Below are 13,465 nucleotides of genomic sequence, written 5' to 3'. Positions count from 1 at the left end.
GGCCACTCTGCCATAAAGCCCCGACTGGTGGGGGGCTGCAGTGATGGTTGACTTTCTACAACTTTCTCCCATCTCCTGACTGCATCTCTGGAGCTCAGCTACAGTCATCTTTGGGTTCTTCTGTACCTCTCTCACCAAGGCTCTTCTCCCCCGATAGTTCAGTTTGGCCGGACGGCCAGCTCTAGGAAGGGTTCTGGTCGTCCCAAACGTCTTCCATTAAAGGATTATGGAGGGCCCTGTGCTCTTAGGAACCTTAAGTGCAGCAGAAATTTTTTTGTAACCTTGGCCAGATCTGTGCCTTGCCACAATTCTGTCTGAGCTCTTCAGGCAGTTCCTTTGACCTCATGATTCTCATTTGCTCTGACATGCACTGTGAGCTGTAGGGTCTTATATAGACAGGTGTGTGGTTTTCCTAATCACATCCAATCAGTATAATCAAACACAGTTGGACTCAAATGAAGGTGTAGAACCATCTCAGGGATGATCAGAAGAAATGGACAGCACCTAAGTTAAATATATGAGTGTCACAGCAAAGGGTCTGAATACTTATGACCATGTGATATTTCAGTTTTTCTTTTTTAATAAATCTGCAAAAATGTCAAAAATTCTGTGTTTTTCTGTCAATATGGGGTGCTGTGTGTACATTAATGAGGAAAAAAATGAACTTAAATAATTTTAGCATATGGCTGCAATATAACAAAGAGTGGAAAATTTAAGGGGGTCTGAATACTTTCCGTACCCACTGTATACTGAATTATCTGTCAACCTTGTGTGTTATAGACTGTGTGATGCCTTGATTCTAACCTGTGTGTTTTGTTGGCTTTGGCTTTACTTATGTTTTGAGGTAATACTGACCCAAGTATGGGAAGCAGCAAAATTACCTAATTAGTTATTTATTAATTTATACAAATTAATTAACTTCTGAACTTATTCACGCCCAAAATATATAAACTATTGGTGAGGTACAGTAGCCTTTTCAGTTTGATACAAACTGAGCTTTTGATGAAGGCAAAAACAAACACAAAAAAACCAAAACAAAACAGAAATGACCAGAAAAGCACTGTCTTTCACAGAATACATAAACACTGTTATATGAGTTAAGCATAAAAATATATATTGTCTTGTCAAAAACATATTAACAAACCATGTAGTAAGCGTGTTTCCTACATGTTGACATGTAGGAAACATTTGGGTCCGTTAGACCCCTAGAGGTCTAACTCCCTGTTAGAACTTCTTTGAACAAACCCCAACAACAGAATTGAAAATTCTAGTGCTGATATTTTCAACACAATTCGCTTTTAAATAACCATATATTACAGCTAACATGACACCAACCAAACAGAGCTAATAACTCTTTTACTGTGGACTTAGTTCTGTTTTTTCAAACAGTTATCAGAAAGTTAGGAAAAATTTGTTAATATCTAGATTCTAAAATAATCGGAATATTTTTGACTGCTTGAACTTCTTCAGCACCCCAAAGAGAAAATTTGTTCTTCGGGTAAGTGCTCGGTCAGTTTCACATGCAGTAATGCCAGAGAGCCTAAGGTGCTCTTCCAAATAATATGCAACTAGTCATAGAAGAGGATATATTTTTAAGCACTAAATAAGTAATGAAAAATGAAATATTAAAAGCATTTGATGAATCAGGCCTGTTACTGCAAAGCTATTATTCACGACAAAACCACAAGTGTGCAGTGTATCAATTCATTTGCACTGGTAAATGTACCTTGAACCCAAAGGACAGAGCAAGTGAAGGATTTTAGTAGAATTTTATTATTTGGATGTCTGCTCTGCTCATAGAAATAATCAAACATATATAGATGGGTGTATGTTTGTTGTACACAAGCAACATGCTGTATTATGTCACACACAACCCACAGAATTGACAATTTAAGCAATAAAATTTTATCATGAGTCTATGCAATTATTGTGAGTTCTAACTGGCATCAGCAAGGTACACCTCCCATTCATTCTTACAAACAAGTCACTCATACTCCCTCCTCCATGCACACACACAAACATACTTCAGTCATCCTGCTAGAAGCAACACGCCCGTCTATGTTGATCATCATTAATTATTCAAATTAATTCCTAATCACTGAAAAGGGAGGATAGACAAACACTCATTTCCATAGATATTTGCCTCAAACCTTTTTTTCATGACTATTAACCAAGTGATGAATTGGGGCATGATGTTTATTTATTTATTGAATGCTTTTGATTTCCAATGTGGCGTTGTAAGTTTCAAACATATTCTAATGGTTGTTTTCCCCTTACCTTTTATTTTTCATTAACGTTCATTGAAACATCTGGTTCACTTGAATGGGCCATCTGCATGTGCTCCACAATCAAACAAAGCATGAATACTAATCCTTAAATTGTCCGTTCAGTGCGTTTTTTATAGCCATGTTCTGACTGCAGATGCTTCATGATGGTGACGCCTATAGCAAAAAGGTTGAGCCCAATTTTTATGTGCTGAACTCAGTGTTCATCCTAATTATGTACATATATTTTGAGTCTGCCTGTCTTGCAGCTTGTTTATTGTGTGCTGTTTTCCAAATTGTGAGCAGTCAATTTCCATCTCATTTCTTATTAATGTAATTTCACCATTATTTAATCATATTGCTTACAGACACATGTTAAAAAGTCAGCTGAAAAAGCAATTAAAGATCCAATCTGGAATCTGTGTTGAGATAACTTTATGCATGATGATGCCGCCAAAGAGTTTGCCTTGTGAAAGGAGGAAGTAATTATCTTTATTATTTTGAATTCATAACCCAGTGATGTTACACAGCAGCGTATGAGTACCAGCCCATTTAGCATTTAGGGCAGGCAGGCAGTCAGCTGATGGAAACACGCAACTCACTGATGCAAAGCTCGACTCATATGAATCTTATAATTTTGTAGTTTTAATAATGAATTTCATGCAGCCCATTGTTGCGCATATCACTGTCAATCAGATGACCTGGTTAAACCATGACAAACACAATACAGACACTACTGGATTTGACTTGATGTGTTTCATTGATAGAGGTATACTTTTGTCCTCGGCCACCTACATGTGTACCCTACACTTCCTGTTGTGAAAGGCTACTTGTGTATCAGCGTTATCCAGTACCATCCTGCCTGGCACAGTAAAAGGGCGAAGGCAATTTTATAATGCAGATTATAATCATTTGCCAGTAATATTGTGTGGATATAATGCTTTCCATTTGTGATGTCATTATGAAGAAACCCGACGAATGTCTGTTTGAGATAAAATGTGACCTTATTAAATGTATTAGATGCCACTAACACAGAGTTTGGCTCTTTTTTCTGCTTCACTTGTTTCACTCAGCATATTACTGTAGCTGTGGGTCCTTTTTTTTCTTACCATGTGGCTGCATTATTAGTTCTCAGTTTGGTTATATTGCCTCCCAGTAATATACATTCTTGCCCCAGTGTACTGTTTATGTTTTGAAAGGTAAGTGAGTGTGCAGCTGTAGAGGAGTGAGTGAGCCCAGGAGCCTGAGTTAACAGCAGCTTCATGCAGCGATAATGTACAAGCATTTAAAAAAACAGATGGGCTGAGTTACCTGCAGTCCTGTTGTTGTTATACAACTTTCATAACTATAACCAACATTGCCAGTTCCCTCTTAATGTGCATTTGGTAATGCTATTCCTTGCAGGCTAGCTAAAAAGGGCTGGGGTTACATAATTCCATCAACATACTAGTGGTGAGCAACACTCATTAACAGAGTTAATATTTGGTCTTCTGATATGTTTGTTTTTTTTTTTTTTGGTCCTTCCAGAAAACCTGATGCACATTAACAGAGGGAGATTACCTCGGGTGGACCAGCACGTGGGTAAACTGTTGCAGCTCTACCTGCTGGCCCACCTGAGGTAATCTCACTCCATTGCTGTCAGGATTTCCATCTAAACTGTAGCACTTGCAGGCAGTCCACATGCACATTAAAAAAGCTACCATCTCACTCACAGCTGTGACCTCAGTCTTTCATTTTCACCAAAACTCAAGCAATTAGAAACAAATACATCATAAACTAAAGGAAAATTAATCTGTTCAAATTAATTAAATATTAATGAGTTATAATGAATATGTTGGGTACATTTTTTTAAAGATGGTGTAAGCAGCCTCAAAGCCAGCTACACAGGTTCTGTTCATACACTGCAGAGTGTTCATGTATATTCATCTAATTAGGATGTGAATGTCTTGTTGTTTCAGCTCATGTTTAGATGTCACAGTTTACTAAGTGGCCCAGACATCTCAGCCAAAAAGCAAGACTGATTTCCTCAAAGATTAAAATATTCAAATATCTCCCTTCTATTATCCAGTAATTGCATTTATTTGAATTCTTTTTGGCTTTATTTCCATTTTTCCATTCTTAATGTCCAAAGAGCAAAGTGTTCTTAAATGGATTATTCTGGTTAAAAAAGAAAAAGAAGAAGAGAAGGAGAATTTTGAACACTCAGTCAAAATCTCATTAATTCACAGTCATTGGAGATATTACATTGTTTTACATCATATAAAATGGGTGATACGATTTGTTGTGTGTTGTACTGTAACTCCTGTAAAATGCCTTCAGGTGATAATTAAAAATCGTAAAAATTTGTTTTTATAATTAGTTAATTTGTTGTAGTAGTAAATGTAGTTTTAGCTATTAGTTGAATCACTGTCAAAATATTTCATCTTAGTAGTGCATAAATTGTATGTTAATTTTCCACTGCATATTGCACGTTGTATAGCTACACTCTAAACATTCTGTTGTTTATTAGAGGTCTGAAACACAGTTCAGTCTGGCAAGATCAAAATAGACCTTACAATTGAGGTAGAACCTTATAAATGTGCATCTACTGACAGGTGACAAATTAAAGGAACAAACTGAATAAATGAGTGGTCTCTGAAGTGCCCCCATCCAAATGACATGAGGAGTCATTGAGTGGTTTGATGAGCATGAAACGTGTGAATCATATACTGTGGCCGTCACAGTCACCAGATCTCAACCTAACTCAACACTTGAGAGATTTTGAAGGGACATGTTAAACCACCACCATCAAAACACCACATGAGGGCATTTATATTTTAAGAATGGTGTTCATTCCTCCAGTAGAGTTCAGAGACTTGAAGAGTCAATGCCAAGGCGCGCTGAAGCTGTTCTGGTGGCATGTGGTTGCTTACCACCTTACTGAGATACTCTATGTTGGTTTTTCTTTTCATTTGTCACCTGTCTGCATGTACAAGTTAGACCCTTCTGAGGTAAATGTATTCCTAACTGTCATGTGAACGTACTTACCTAGAGACTCGATCTGATAGTGATAACCCACTACTTGACTTGAGGTGATTTGGTAAACTCATTTATCTAACTTGAAGCAAGTAAGGAAAAAGGATTATGTTCAAATGCTAAAAGGTTCTGGCCCTGTCAAGAAGAAATAACCCTTAGCTGTCTCATTGTGAAGCCAATTTTTTTTTTCTTTTTGTCCCACTATGGGCATTCATTACATTTTGTAATACATTATGCTCTCCATTGGTTAGAAACAGACAAAGAATTTGCACACTGTATTAATAGCACCCATTAAATTTAATGAAGCAACGTTGGGTCTCATAGAGATCTTTGTCAGGCTTTGTCAGGCAAACAATGAATAACATCACAAAGAGCTCTCATGGTAAGCCTGGCCCACAGAGGTGTCTTCCTTTTGTCTCTCTCTCTCTCTTTTTAAGTCACAGATTACACTGCACTTCTCTATTATTGCATGTGGAGCATTAAGCAGGCTATTTTTAGTGCAGTACAGAGCTGCAGTAAGTAACTTGAAATATCTATCTCACACAGGTGAATCTTGAAACCAAATTGTCAAACATGCTCAGAAATGACTTCCAGTGTGGGCTGCTTTGTCTTTTAATTCATATTAAGTTGGAGCAACACAACACTCACAAGTTTGTGCCCACTGAATAAAAAAGCTTAAAATTAGAGAGCTGTACTTACCTGAGTTGGGGTCTATGGAGAAATATGGTTGTCCCTCCAGTATGCTGTAGACCAGTTTAGCACTGTTCCCATACACTGGATCATCGGCATCTGTAGCTGTTACCCGGGTAACTGGGGTACCTGTGGGGCAGAGACAGAGCTGTGAACTGTAACTCAATTGACAACGATACCCTGTATTGCCATGGACTGAAATTTGGAAGTGATGAGTTAATTAGATTGAGACTATTTGGCTCTATGAGGGGTTGATTTGCTCTGTATCAGATCCGCTTGATATCTGCAAAGCACCGCCAATTTGTTCAGAAGCGTATATAAAATCTGAGTGTTTGTGAGAGTGTATATTTTTAATTAAGTAAAAACTTAAAAATGTAACATGCACAAAGATTCTTAAATGCATACAGCACTATTAATTTTAACTATGTACATGGAGCAATAACTTTCACAAAAGCCATCACATTTCAAATTAGAAATTGTGGCAGGTATGGAATTGTGCATCACAAACATTACAGCCACTCTGTTTTTGAAACAAGAGGTAACAAATGGTTTGTTATTGCGACTGGAAACTGGTGGAAGCTAGGTGAAATCAAAAGGCTGAAATAAAATATAATTTTTTTTTTTTTGAGACCCAAACAAAACTTTTTTCAAGAATAGTAATGAAATGATAAACAACATAAAAGCAATAGCTTACAATTTTTTCCTCTGTAAATGTGGGTCCAAATTTAGCAAAAGATATTATTGCACCAAGGAATAAAGAGGGAAATAGGGAACTGATGAGTGATGATAATGCATATTATGTTTCTTAGTGGCGTCAATGAATATGAGGTATAGTTTAAAAAATAAAGGTCAAAGAAATTATTGAAACTATTATTAAACTGTTATGTCTTTTTAAGAACAGGGACATTTCTTAATCAAATGAAAATTGCTAAAGTAAATTTGTTAAATAACACAGGCTTATATTTTCCAATTAAAGACCAGTCTCTTTGCTTCCACAATTTTCAAAGATATTGGAAAAATTATTTGTTATAAAAATGTGATAATTTTATTCAAAAGTATAACATTCTTATTATTGGATTTAGAGGGAATTACACCACAGGGTTTGAAGAAACTTGTAGAAAAAATAGCTACAGAAATATGTTTAAAAATTAAACTGTAGGCATTTGTACAGATTTTAAAAATGCATTTGACACCATAGACCACAAACTGATATTACAGAAATTGCACAGTTATGGCATTAGAGCAGTATCACATTCATGGCTATGTCACTTTATGGAAATAAAAGGTGGCAATATAAATAACTTTGAATCTGAGTAAACTGTAGGGTTCCTCAAGGATCAGTTCTTGGGCTAAAATTATTTATTCTGTATATTTATTTAGTATTTGTTAAGTCAGAATGCTCAATATATTCTGTATTGCTCAGTTATTGGTCCATATATTGTCTAGAAATATGGGAAAACACATATAAAACCTATACTCATGCAATCTTCATATTGCAAAAAAGACTAATTAAATCATTATATAAAGTGCCATCTAATCCTTTATTTATGAAATTTCAGACATTAATATTTTATGACTTGAAAGGATATAGGCGTGTACAATTAATGTATAAAGTACATCAGAATATGTTACCATCTAACATTTTGCATATGTTTGAAAAGAAAGGTTTTCAGTATCACCTGAAAGGAATATTTATGTTTAAAAAGCCAAGAGCAAGGACAAATGTTAAAAGTAGATGTGGATCAATAATGGGGGTAAATTTATGAAATAAGTTGGAAGATTAATTAAAAAAATGTTTTACTCTTCAAAAAAGCAAGGTATAAAATGTTAATTGATAAACCACTGTAGTAATTGTATTGTTTTACATTTAGATATAAGTTATTGTGTACTGAGACATAAACGTGCACTTATCAGTTGGTCTGGTTTACATTTAGATATAAGTTATTGTGTATTGAGACATAAACATGCACTTATCAGTTGTACTTATGTGTACTTATGTGCTGATACATTTTGTATTAATGAGAAATATGTAGTTTGGATATATTGTAATATAGTATGATGCTTACATGTAATAAGGGTAGGCACAATCAGCATCGGCTTTGGCTTACACCTTTTTGGTCAATTCTGTGTTGTTCTGAACACACTGTGTAGCTATAGTTGGCAAATATATTTTGCATGTGAATATGTACATGGTCTAAATATGGATTTTGATGTTTTATTTTTTGTTTGTTTTAAAGATTAAAAAAGTTAAACTAAACAAATCTTTGTACAGTCTCCAATCACAATGAAATAAGAAACCAATTTAATATTCCAGTCTTTTTGAGTCAAAACTAAAAGCAACATATTTAACCCGGCAGAAAAAAAAGAAGAAGAAGATGAATAAAAACAACCTTTTCTGGTAATATGACACCCCATATCCTTAATTCATCTCCACTTCAAATTTGTGCACTTCTGATGTCAAAGTGTCAGTTACTCATGGAAAACGTGACCGGAGTTCAAATGAAATATAATATAATAGGTGTCAGGCCTAAGTGAGCAAACCAGTCACGTCACTGTTGATTAGTCATCTCACTGCTTGTTAAACTAGCTGCTGGATATGTAAGCTAGTGTGCAAAGCAACATGACATTGATGGATGTATCACATACAGTACTTAGTGTAACACAGCAGGAGAAGTCACCATATATACTAATGGTCAAATCACATGTTTCTGGGCATTTATTGGTCTCCAAGAACCACAGACTCTGAATATGTGATGTACACAAAAGGTGAGTTCTGTCACCTGAAAACACAGGACAAAAGATAATTGAAGGCATCTTAGAGCAAATTACAAGTCTTACCACATAAGGACAACACTTTACCTACTGTAAAGTGTTTGCCTAATTAAAAGTTTGGCTATGTTAATGTGACTGTTGGCACAGATATCACTACTTCTTACACGCTAGCGCAATTAGCCATTACGTTAACACCAACAGTACTCAATGTAGCAGTAATGAGGTTCTTTATTAAACCAGCACTATGAGATTTCCAGAAAATGAACACAAGGACCTTTATCAATATAGCGGCTCTGCCAAATGCTCAAGGCAACTCAGAAAACAGATTTAGTGACAATTCAATTTAGCTTTTATGGCTCCATTATATGGCATCAGAAAAAAAATGCACAAAAAACTGAATATAAAGACAATATAAATGCAATTAAACTCATCAATTTTAATTCACAGTGACCTCGCTCTTAATCAGTCTCAGTGTGAGGAAGTGTGTGTGTGAGGGAGAAAAAAAAAAGAGAGACAAGAAGCTGACAGTGAGCAACACACTGGCAGGAAATTGCAGATGTTGCAGTAATTATTTCAGTAAAAGATGTTTGGAGGTGTTCAGACAACAAAGGGAGATATCCCTTGCCGCAGACAACACTGGTCCTGCCACAGGCATGTACTGTAAGTCTGTCCACTGCAGACAAAAAAAACCAAGTGTGAGTTTTGGCTCTGACACTGATTCAGAGGTTCCAGTCATGAATTAAAACCAAATGAATGAATGAATGCCTGCGTGCATAGTGTCAGGTGTGATGGAAACACTGTCAGTGGAATATTTACAGTGTGTAACCCACACATCAAACATCTGTATTCTCTTGGTGTATTGGCTTTTGCTGCCTCTACAAGCACTGAAACAACTCCCAACTGACCTGCTGGCCAATGTGCTGCAGAGTGATGATTTAAGGTACATCTAACCTGCAAAGAGTTCCAAACAAACTCTGGGAATAGATGTTTTATCCCACATAATAACAACAACAAAAACATTTCACACAGTACCCCAGCAGAACAGGGAGCACCTACACAAAAAATTGTTTCAGATCCACATGGTAGAGTTTTTGAACTTATCTCCCTCTGTATGCCATCAGCTACATGTCAACCATTGATTAATAGTCACCACCGTGTCTGTGATTGTGTGACAGCAAAACAAAGCAAAAGCCACATCTGCACTCTGACTGGAGTAGCAGTTTCACTGTTGCAACCCAATTATTTCTCAGCAAGAGAGCCTCAAGTGATCCTCTGAGACAGAGTTGTTCTAGTAATTCATAGTCTTATGATGACCTGTGCTGCTGTGTTGCCAAAGCTTACCTTGTAAATTTCATATTGCTTGTTATACCCCATGCCTTTTGCAGTGTTTAGCTCACAGCAGATCAATGAGCTCTGTTTCTTTCGGTGATTCTGCTTGCTGCGATAGCACTAGTGAAAACTTGAAGTCAGCTGCTTTCTCTACTTAAATCTACTGAACTGTCACTTAGATCACTTACTTCCATTTTACATGAGATAAACTGTGAGCATAATATGCCAATTATCAAGGTATAACAGCAATAAGTCCTCCAACATGTCCCTGCCTTAAAATATGTCCCATAGGACCATACGTGCAGACTTTCCCAGCCTTCTTCATCCTGTTAACATATTGTAGCATAGAAGACCTTCACTGTCATGGAAATAATTATAAACACACAAACATAATTTTGGGGCTGTAAAAAGTCATCATCATGTTTACAATATTAATAAGTTTAAAAACCACAAAGTTTCACACTGGAATCTAACATCCGTCTCCTCTGGGAAAGTTATGTGTTTTCTGACTCATCCATCCACCCCCACCTCTTCCTAATGTGAACTTTGCTGCTCTCCATAGTATGTCACCGAATGGTCTCCTTTGCTCATGTCATACTACAGTCACCTTACTACAACGCATTACTGTTGGTTGTAATTACCTGCTAGCACAAATGAGACATGGACTTGATGTTTACAGAAGAATTGTCTCTTTAATAGCTATTAACATATTATTGCATTAACTGTACACCCCATAAGCTGCATTTTGTCGAAAATCACATTTACAAAGACTTAAATTCTATTCATCACATAGTATAACACAATGTGTTAGATAAGTAACTAAATTATCAAATAAATTGGTTAACAGAATGTAAGGAAACAATTATATCCCACAGATGTGAGAAATAATCCAGATCTTTATGTTCATGCAGTGATGCCAGGAAGCAAATGTTATCCGGTGTGCAATAGGTGTTTGCCAATTGTCAAATGACTAAAATGAGAGACAGCTAAGGAAATTCTTCTTCTTCAGAGGTACAGGGTCTTATCTGCCTTAAAGTTAAATTACTACTACCACAGAAGGAAAAAGCCGACATCCACACATCCCTAATTATGAAAAGTACCTTCAACTTTTAAAAGGTGTCTGACTATTGCAAATAGACGTTATAAATACAGTTACACTGTGGGCTGAAGAGGGGCAAGTAGAGCAGAGTGGAAAAAAACTCTTCATAAAAATAGTGGAAGTGGTGAAGCATGAAATAGCACCCTCTTTATTTCCCTCCCGCAGCGGTAAAATGCTCCTCACCATGCCTGATAAAAAAAAAAAGGAAACAAAAAAGGCGGATTAGGAAAGCCAGTGTTTTAGTCATGTTTCAAATCAGTGCAGATTAGCTCAGCCTTCCCCTTGATAATGTGCAGAAATTTCAGGGGCACTGCAGAAATGGATTCCTTTGTAGGCCATGCAATGGGCACAGAAACTGACTTGTAGGAATAATATTATCTCTGGCTTTTATTTGAAGCCTGTAGAAATGTGGTGATTACAGTAATAGCAGCATAGCAGCACAACACCAATAAACTGAAAGGTTTCTAAAAACAAAAGCGGTGCAGAGAGGAGTTAGGTATGCAATAAGCCTACAGTGGAAAATGTTCACCCAGAATGCTTGCCTGTGTGCACCACATGCACCATCCTTAGAAGCCTGTTCAATATGTTAAATTAGGTGCAAAAATGCTACTTTCTGTGTAAACAGATTTGTCTCATGTTTCTCCTGTTGTCTAGCAGACGTCCAGATATTGAAAGATTGCATATAACCTTCTCCTGGGAAAGCAAATCTCCCTCTGTTAGTGCGGGCAATAGCCCAGAAGGTGACATGCATTAAACATGTATGAAAATACAGCCTGTGTTTGTGGTTGTTTTTCCATGTTAAGTGTATTATTTTTAGGTTCACAAAATTTAATACTGCAGTATTAATTTAAACACGCATCATTTTCAAAGGTGCCATTACCTTGTATGAGGCATTTATATCAAATTTACAGCTGTTGTTTTCTGGTTGAAGGGCCTGCAGTTTCTGAAAGGGGCCTGGAATAAAGACGGAACGGGGGTCTGGCCTTCTGTTTTATCAACCGACAGAAATAATAGGGCGCACGCTTCCTATTTATTCTCTACACTGGCTTAGTGATAGGAAATCAATAGGAATCTTCCTTGAACCAGAGAGGGGATAAATTGGTGGATGCAGCCTGATGTGACACACAATGGCTGTGGAAGGACATTGCAGCTTATTTCTGTAACACATTATCCCGTAACACGCTACTTGTCAGGAGTATGTCCACCATGAAAACACCAACATTTCAGTTAATGTACAGGACAATGCTGAAATCTAAGAGTTTTATTTATCCCGGCATCTGCTGGCATTAATAATAATATGCCATGGTGATACAACAATGAGGAGCCCTGGTCAAATTAATACTATTGTTTGAAACTGTGATGAAGTTATATGATGGGCTGTTCTGAAACAATAAGACTCACTTTATACGATATTCTGCAAAGTGCAAAACACTGCACACAAAAATATTATTCTTAATGATACGTATTTGTGCAAAGGTTCTATTTTCATTTTCTGTTTCTTTATAGGAATGTGCTGCTTTTTCCCCACTGCCCAGAATTCACCCACAGCATGCTTAGTATGACTGAGCAAACCACACCACAGGGAACCACTCGCAGCTCAAGTGCAATCATACCTATAATCACTCAAAAGAATGTATCATTACAGTTAATTTACTTTTGCTGGAAAGGTATATTCTCCTCCACATCCCTGCATCCAACAAGCATGGCAGCTGTGTAACATCTCAGCTCTGCTCAGCTTGGACCAGCTTAGAAGTGTGAAGGATAGAAGACAGGGAGCATTCATATGTATGCAGGCACTGAGCCATAGAGAAGAGATATCACTGAGGCATGTGGAGAGCTGTGGGCTGCATGAGGCGTGGGGCTAACAGTGCCCTGCTGTGAGCCCTACCCGGGTAAAACAATACTGTTTATGTCTGACTGGCTTTACACTGTAGGGGTCAAAAGAGAGAGGGAGAAACACAGGGATATATAGAGAGTGTGGCGCAGGGGCAGCAGTGTGTGTAACATTACAGAATTCTAGATGGATTATTGCTACAGTGAAGTATGCACAATAGATATTAGAAGTTTTCTTTGAATAAAAGAATAAAGAAAAGTGTTTTCATGCAACAAACCACATTGTCTGGTGGCTATGTTGGAGGTCTCCAGCTATTAGTCAACAGTGAGTATGAGCAGATGAAAATGATAAAATGCTATTGTGTCAGAAGACCTGAACACTTGTGTCCACTTTAGATGCCACTAAATGGCCAGATACAATATGAGAGAGAAGCATCCACTTTTTTTTTTAATTTAAGATTAT

The 13,465-nt window shown here is 36.9% G+C and overlaps 1 protein-coding gene across 3 annotated transcripts in view; it reads right to left on the bottom strand.

The window, feature by feature from the left end:
- cdh8 (cadherin 8) overlaps nt 1–13,465 on the bottom strand; it is a 104,339-nt gene that overhangs the window by 27,033 nt on the left and 63,841 nt on the right. For all 3 annotated transcript variants that reach the window (XM_020617141.1, XM_020617140.1, XM_020617142.1), the window contains exon 4: nt 5,979–6,098. In XM_020617141.1, the coding sequence (XP_020472797.1) occupies nt 5,979–6,098 (120 nt within the window). The remainder of the gene's footprint in view (nt 1–5,978; nt 6,099–13,465) is intronic.

Source organism: Monopterus albus, unplaced genomic scaffold (genome assembly GCF_001952655.1).
Source record: "Monopterus albus unplaced genomic scaffold, M_albus_1.0 scaffold186.1, whole genome shotgun sequence".
In the NCBI taxonomy this organism is placed as follows: domain Eukaryota; kingdom Metazoa; phylum Chordata; class Actinopteri; order Synbranchiformes; family Synbranchidae; genus Monopterus; species Monopterus albus.
This window is presented reverse-complemented; position numbering and strand designations above follow the sequence as displayed.